The sequence below is a fragment of the Mandrillus leucophaeus genome, unplaced genomic scaffold (assembly GCF_000951045.1).
Source record: "Mandrillus leucophaeus isolate KB7577 unplaced genomic scaffold, Mleu.le_1.0 Scaffold83, whole genome shotgun sequence".
NCBI classification, from domain to species: domain Eukaryota; kingdom Metazoa; phylum Chordata; class Mammalia; order Primates; family Cercopithecidae; genus Mandrillus; species Mandrillus leucophaeus.
In genome coordinates this window covers 4,725,861-4,733,766 of record NW_012109030.1, presented here as the reverse complement: position 1 = coordinate 4,733,766, position 7,906 = coordinate 4,725,861, and the positions used below count along the sequence as shown (strand labels likewise).

The window sequence follows — 7,906 nt, the reverse complement described above, 5'->3', positions numbered from 1 at the left end:
AGTGCAGAGTTTAGAAAGTGGTATGTCATATGACCTCAAACTATCTGAATGTGAATCCTCTAAAACTGGTGTTGACCTGGCACAGGAATACCCCAGAGGAGCCTGTCTTGCTCTGAGGAGTTCAAGGAACTGATGGACCTGCCGACGTGTGGAGCCAGGAACTTAAAACAGCATTTAGCCAAAACCACGACTTCAGGTACCATCAGCTGTGCGGCTGCACGTGTGTCCCTGTGTTCCCTCAGCCGCCCAGGGCACCCCCTCAGTCTGTGGGCTTCTGTTTCAGGGATCATGGGGATCCCGAAACCTGCCATCCAGTCCATCTCGGCCTCAGCACTCTTGAAGCAACAGAAGCAGCGTATGTTGGAGATGAGGAGAAGGAAATCAGAAGAAATACAGAAGCGGTAAGAGGAGCAGATTTAACATTCCCTGTTTGGGTTATCCATCTCAGGCGTCCTCAGAACGTCTTCATCGATTTCTAGCATGTGACTTCAGGTTTCGGTTGGCTGCTTTTTAACTCTGAAAGTTTAAAATAGTTTTCCCATAACCTGAATAGCATTTAAGGCTGTGTTATTTCTTATACTGGTGACTCCCAACACCAAATGGTACAGGTTAGAGTCGTTGTCACCATGGAGAAGGGAAAGGGGTGACATGTATGTAAAGAGGGTTTTTGTGAAGGGGGAGAGCATAGGTTCACCTGCTGGCTGTCATTTTCTCTCTCTCTTTTTTTTTGAGACAGGTTTTCACTCTGTCACCAAAGCTGAAGTGCAATGCCGCAGTCTCGGCTCACTGCAACCTCCATGTCCCAGGCTCAAATGATCCTCCTGCCTTGGCCTCACAAGTAGTTGGGGCTACAGGCATGTGCCACTATGCCTGGCTAATTTTTGTGTTTTTTTTCTAGAGACTGGGTTTTGCCCTTTTGCCCAGGCTGGTCTCAAACTCCTGGATGCAAGTGATTTACCTGGCTGCCATTTCTGGGTTTTGCCACAATTCCGTTTTTTATGACAGGCAGAGCCAGTGAGTAGAGTACAGTTCTTTGGATACATGATAAAAATGAAGCACTAAAAATGGAGAGTCATTTTAGAGGCAAAAGCAAGTGGAAATGTGTTACTTGGCTTCAGCCAATAATAAAAAAAAAATCAAGCGGAAATGCATATGGTAGGTGGACAAATGAATGGTTCCTGAACTCAGGTCATCTGAATACTGGTGAGAGCTGCGGTTCACAGGCACTTCATACGTACTCCATAAACACAGCGTCTGAGCCTCCGGGGGCTTCTCAGCCTTGTTTTACTAATAGTGTGCCTGGAGGTCAGAGAGCTAGTTTGTGCTAGGGCCGAGTTTTGGGCTCACACATGTGCTCTGGTGCTGAACCTTTTGCCATCCCGAATCTGGGCTGCTGAAAGGCAACATCCACGAAAGGGAGTCAATGATAAGACAAGAGGAAATTCTTTGGGAAAGTAAGCGATTGGGTTTGTTCTCAGGCAGATTAGTTGGAGGTGCTGGTGGGATATCTATAGAGCTATTCATTGTGAGCCTATAGGTGACATAAATTATATACGTGGGCATAGAAATCTGTACAGAGTTGGAGGCCTCGTGGGAAATAGAGAGTGCCCATCAGTTTGAAGCATTGCATAATGAAAATTTTCAGAGTTTTGTTGGCCAAGGAAACCTAATCTTTGCGCAGGATTTGATAGGCAGTTTGCAAACACAGCCTGGAGCTTGCAAGAGTGGGTGTGTGGGGTTGGGAAGAGTACTGCTCTGGGATGGGCTGGTTCTCGTCTTGAGCCTGGCCCTTGTGAGTAATGTGATCCTAGGCCTCAGTTTCTTCATTGATCAGATGATAAGTTTGGACTGGATGATTTCTGAGGTTTGTTGTTTGTTTTTAAATATCTCTTACCAGGCTGACTCAGTGGCTTATATCTATAATCCTAGCACTTTGGGAGGCTGAGGCAGGCAGATTGCCTGAGCCCAGGAGTTCAAGACCAATCTGAGCAACATGGTGAAATCCTGTCTCTACAAAAAATACAAAAATTACCTGGGTAGGGTGGTGCACACTGTGGTCCCAGATACTCAGGAGGCTGAGGTGGGAGGATCACCTGAGCCGGGGAAGCAGAGGGGCAGCGAGCCACAGTCATGCCAGTTCACTCCAGTCTGGATGATAGAGCAAGACCCTGTCTCCAAAAATAAAAGTAAAATAGCTCTTAAAACTATTTGTTGCCAGGCGTGATGGCTCATGCCTGTAATCCCAACACTTGGTAGGCTGAGGCACGAGAATCACTTGAACTCGGGAGGCAGAGGTTGCAGTGAGCCGAGATCATGCCACTGCACTCCAGCCTGGGTAACAGAGCGAGACTCTGTCTCAAAAAAAAGGGCTGTAAAATAATCTCTAAGTTACAGTGCTTTTCGTTAATGACTTCCAATGTCTCACTTGTATTGTCCCTTCCCAGTAGCATAAACGAAGATGCAGGGAGATGCAATGAGTTCTTACAGGCCCTAGAGCTGACGGTAGGGGTGGGAATATAGTTCACACCGCATCTTCAGCTATGCGCACTGTGGAGGACATCCACTGGACAACCGGTTGATAAAAACACTAATCAGTTCTAAAGTGTTAGGACAATTACAGCTTATTCAAAGAAAACTCAAATAACAGCGGAGTTAGTAAGCTAATATTGTTCTTATTGCGTGCAAATTTGAATTACCAGCCAAGAAGGGGACATTATTTTGCTAACAACTAGCTCCCAGCTGGTGGCCTGCCTGCCGCCTCCCAGTCCACCTTAAGTTCTAGAGTTTTTATTTTCATAAACCTTGTTTGCATATTTTGACTGTATGTTCTTTAAAGATTTCTGCAGAGCTCAAGTGAAGTCAGGAGCCCAGCTGTGCCATCCTCATCAAGACAACCCCCTGCTCAGCCTTCACGGACAGGATCCAAGTTCCCCAGGCTGGAGGGAGCCCCGGCCACAATGACGCCCAAGCTGGGGCGAGGCATCTTGGAAGGAGATGATGTTCTCTTTTATGATGAGTCACCACCACCAAGACCAAAACTGAGTGCTTTAGCAGAAGCCAAAAAGGTAACTGGCATCTCTTCTCTTTAACACTTGAGTTTGCATTCTGTAGGGCAGAGCTAGAGAAAGACGGACACCTAATAGCTGTTTATTAATCATGATCAGAGTCAGTGTAATTTGAAAACATGGTAGTGTCAATATAATATTAGAAGAAAGTTAGATCTGTTATCTCAACACTTTTTCTCGTCAGGCTACAAGAGGTAACCTAGAGGAAGATAGTGTTTTATAACCAGAGGCACTGACAGTAGGAAAAAAATTCTTGGAATTGTTGAGGCGAGACTGTAAAATGGTGGTTTAAGGAATCCATTTTTTATGTTTTATTTATCCATTTGTTTATTGGATGGAGTCTCATTCTATCGCCTAGGCTGGAGTGCAGTGGCACAATTTCAGCTCACTGACCTCCACCTCCTGGATTCAAGTGATTCTCCTGCCTTAGCCTTCTGAGTAGCTGGTATTACAGGCGCCTATGACCGCACCCGGCTAATTTTTGTGTTTTTAGTAGAGACATGGTTTCACCATGTTGGCCAGGCTGGTCTCGAACTCCTGACCTCAAAGGATCCGCTTGCCTTGACCTCCCAAAGTGGTAGGATTATAGGTGTGAGCCACCATGCCTGGCCATTTTATTTTATTATTTTTGAGACACGGTCTCCCCCTGTCACCCAGGCTGGAGTGCAGTGGAACAATCATGGTTTACTGCAGCCTCAACCTCCCAGAATTGATTGATCCACCTGCCTCAGCCTCCCAAGTAGTAACTGGGACTGCAGGCACATGCCACCAAGCCTTGGCTAATTTTTGTATTTTTTGTAGAGATGGGGACCTCCCTTTGTTTCCCAGGCTGGTCTTACACTCCTGGACTCAAGCAATCCCACCTCAGCTTCCCATAGTGCTGGGACTACAGGCATCAAGAATCCTTCTTTAAAACAAATCTTACATAAAAGTCCAGTCCCGTGACAGGTGAAAGCTGAGCTGCTGTGGCTGAAGTAGGGGTAAGGCACCCAGAGCCCCAAGTGCCTGTTTCCTGAGTCCCCTGATCAAGCTTCTCTCTTCCCTCTAGTTAGCAGCTGTAGCCAAATGAAGGGCAAAGGCTAGCTGTATGCCAAAACCTTACCTATAATAACAGTAATACCTATAATAACCATGGCACATGTCTATATTACTCCGTACCTGTGATATGTATGTGCCGTTTATTTACTATGTTTGTTTATGTATTTGTTTATTTATTTATTTATTTTTTTGAGATGGAGTCTTGCTCTGTCACCCAGGCTGGGGTGCAGTGGTGCGGTCTCGCCTCACTTGCAGCCTTCACCTCCTGGGTTCAATCAATTCTCCTGCCTCAGCCTCCTGAATAGCTGGAATTACAGGCGCCCACCACCACACCACACCCAACTAATTTTTGTATTTTTAGCAGAGACAGGTTTCACCATGTTGGCCAGGCTGGTTAACTCCTGACCTCAAATGATCCACCTGCCTCAGTCTCCCAAAGTGCTGGGATTACAGGCATGAGCCACTGCACCTGGCCAGGAATGTATTTACTATGTAAAGATTCATACTTTGCAGATATTATCTTATTTCATCCATACAGCTATGACCTTCAAAGGTAGGTCAATGCTATATCATCATTTCCTTCTCTTTTTTGTGTGTGTTTGTTTTGAGACAGGGTCTCACTGTGTTTCCCAGGCCGGTGTACAGTGGCGTAGTCACAGCTCACTGAAACCTCCACCTCCCCAGGCTCAGGTGATCCTCCCACCTCAGTCCCCTGAGTATCTGGAACTACAGGCATGCACTACCATGCCCAGCTAATTTTTGTATTTCTTGTAGAGGTGAAGTCTCACTATGTTGCACAGGCTGATCTCAAGAAATCCACCTGCCTCAGCCTCCCAAAGTGCTGGGTTTACAATAAGCCACCACGCCAAGCCCCATTTCCACTTTATACATGAGAATTAAGTAGTTTTCACTGGGTTACAAGCTAGTCCATGGCAGAGCTGGATGGAATTCTATCTTAATTCTGATTCGAAAACTTCCAAAATGGTGATGTGGTTCCTTTATGGATCTGGAAACCTGCAGTCTCACTGATGTCAAACTTGTTATATTTAAATAAACTAAGACTTTATTCATCAACATATAGACCTGTCTCCCATGCTATTATATTCTAGTAATTCTGTTAATAATACTAAGTAAAATTAAGATATGTTCTGCCAATTTCTGTCAGAGAACAGCCAGAATTCACTGGTTAATAACAAAAAAGGTGTCCAGGTCTGTAAGTGCCTCTGTCATCTTTCAGATCTTTACCTCTCTCTCGTCTCTTTTTTTCTAGTTAGCCGCTATCACCAAATTAAGGGCAAAAGGCCAGATTCTTACAAAAACAAACCCAAACAACATTAAGAAGAAGCAAAAGGACCCTCAGGACATCCTGGAGGTGAAGGAACGTGTAGAAAAAAACACCATGTTTTCTTCTCAAGGTACTGCAGTTTCACAGTTAACAGTGGGAAAAAGAAACTGTTTCTAAGGGAAATATGTTCTAAACCCAAACCAGCACCCAGATGTCAAGTAATTACTTCCATTTCCTCCGGTATAGAATACCTAAATAGAATTTATACAGGTGGAACCGATTTTTTTTTTTTTTTTTGGGACAGAACCTTGCTCTGTTGCCAGGCTGAAGTGCAGTGGTGCAGTCTCGGCTCACTGCAGCCTCCGCCTCCTGGGTTCAACCGATCCTCCTGCCTCAGCCTCACGAGTAGCTGGGACTATAAGCGCATGCCACCATGCCCAGCTAATGTTTTGTATTTTTAGCATTGATGGGGTTTCACCATGTTGCCCAAGATGGTCTCAATCTCTTGACCTCGTGATCCGCCCGCCTTGGCCTCCCAAAGTGCTGGGATTACGTGCGTGAGCTGGAACTGATTTTTTTATAATCACATTAAATTGGAATAAAATTGGGCACAATTTGAATACTTGGGAATAGGATTGTTCATTGGATCTTTGTACATATAAATTAGCATAAAGATTTGCTTTGACAGGACTAGAATTCCTTTGTTTAAATTGCCGTATCTTTATTTTTAAAACTCTGAAGTTGGCAATATCATTTTAAGGTAATTGTCAACATTATTTAACGTTGTTGTTATCTGTTATCATAGTCAGCTGCCTATTTGAAGGTAAAAAAGAGATTCTAATTTAGTGGTCAAATCTGCCACCACCCCACATTCTAGGCTTACTTAGCTTCTTGGCACACCTCTGAGAGCTTTTCCCTGCTGGGACCAGCTGGGGTAGATCAAGTTTGAAGGGCTGGTAGGCAGAGGAAGAGGGAGTGGAAGGAAGTGGAGTCGATGAGGCACGCTGGCTTTGTGAAATTTCTTGGTCAGTGCTGATGTTTGTTCCTTATGCCCTAGCTGAGGATGAACTGGAGCCTGCCAGGAAAAAAAGGAGAGAACAACTTGCCTACCTGGAATCTGAGGAATTTCAGAAAATCCTAAAAGCAAAATCAAAACACACAGGCATCCTGAAAGAGGTAAGAGCCCAAAAGCTCAAGGATGGTGTTGATGTCTGATGTCCTTCAAAGCCAAAGTGCTTAGCTGTAGGACCAAGAATCTGTTGTTTGTTTTGTTTTGTTTTTCTGAGATGGAGTCTCAGTCTGTGGCCCAGGCTGGAGTGCAGTGGTGCAATCTCGGCTCACTGCAACCTCTGCCTCCCAGGTTCAAGCGATTCTCCTGCCTCAGCCTCCCGAGTAGCTGGGATTACAGGCATCCGCCAGCACGCCAAGCAGATTTTTGTATTTTTAGTAGAGGCAGAGTTTCACCATGCTGGCCAGGCTGATCTCTAACTCCTGACCTCAAGCGATCCTCCCGCCTTGGCCTCCCAAAATGCTGGAATTACAGGCGTGAGCCACCATGCCTGTGCCCAACCAAGAATCTGTTTTTTACATAAATCTAGAGGTAGGTATATATCAGTTTGTTTGAAGAACAGGAGAGTTTCTAATAGATTTTAGCTTTGTCCTTGTCTCTTTACTGAAGAATATAATTTGATTTAACATGACTTAAATAGATATCAATATTATAAAAATGTTTGCATTTGGTTATGGCTGTGAAATTATGTTTAAATAGCTCTACACTGCTGCTATTTTCTGCCTTACAATATGCAAAGAGAGTTTTCCCATTCCAGTATTTATATATTGGCATTTCAAATACTCTAGTTAACCCCATCACGCCCAAGGACCCTTTTTAATAACAAGTATTTTGTATTGCTTCCTTATCTTGAAATAAAATTCATAGATAATATGAATTACCCATGCTAGTCATTTCGAAAAATCAATAAATATCCTAATGCAAAGAAGAAAAAATGAAAATATTTATGATAAAGATACAGATTTCATTATGGATTCGTAAATGCAGGGGCAGAACTAGCTTAGGGGAAATAATAAAGTCGTCAGAGGCTTGGGCTTATCAGTGTAAATGAGCCAGAAATGGAGACTCATATAGGTTTGTGTCTTGGTAAATAGCATGGACCTATTTCTTTGATAATGTAGGGTTTTTGCTTCAGGGGTTGGAGGGGTGTTCAGACAGGGTCTCTGTATGTTCCCCAGTCTGGTCTTGAACTCCTGGGCTCAAGCAATTCTCATACCTCGGTCTCCTGAATAGCTAGGACTAGATAATGTACTTTTGGCGGGGAGTTGGGAAGGTTTTGTTTTTTTTGAGACAAGGTCTTGTTCTGTCCCCCAGGCTGGAGTGCAGTGGCGCGGTCAGGGCTCACTGCAGCCTCGAACTCCTGGGCTCAAGTGATGCTCCTGCCTTAGCCTCGCAAGTAGCTGGGACTACAGGCGCATCACCATGCCTGGCCTTTTTTTTTTTTTTTTT

The 7,906-nt window shown here is 44.4% G+C and overlaps 1 protein-coding gene across 1 annotated transcript in view; it reads left to right on the top strand.

The window, feature by feature from the left end:
• MCM10 (minichromosome maintenance complex component 10) overlaps window positions 1-7,906 on the top strand; it is a 56,692-nt gene that overhangs the window by 38,244 nt on the left and 10,542 nt on the right. Inside the window, 5 exon segments of the mRNA XM_011968155.1 lie at window positions 3-196; window positions 284-401; window positions 2,837-3,065; window positions 5,374-5,518; window positions 6,446-6,564. Of these exon segments, the coding sequence (XP_011823545.1) occupies window positions 3-196; window positions 284-401; window positions 2,837-3,065; window positions 5,374-5,518; window positions 6,446-6,564 (805 nt within the window).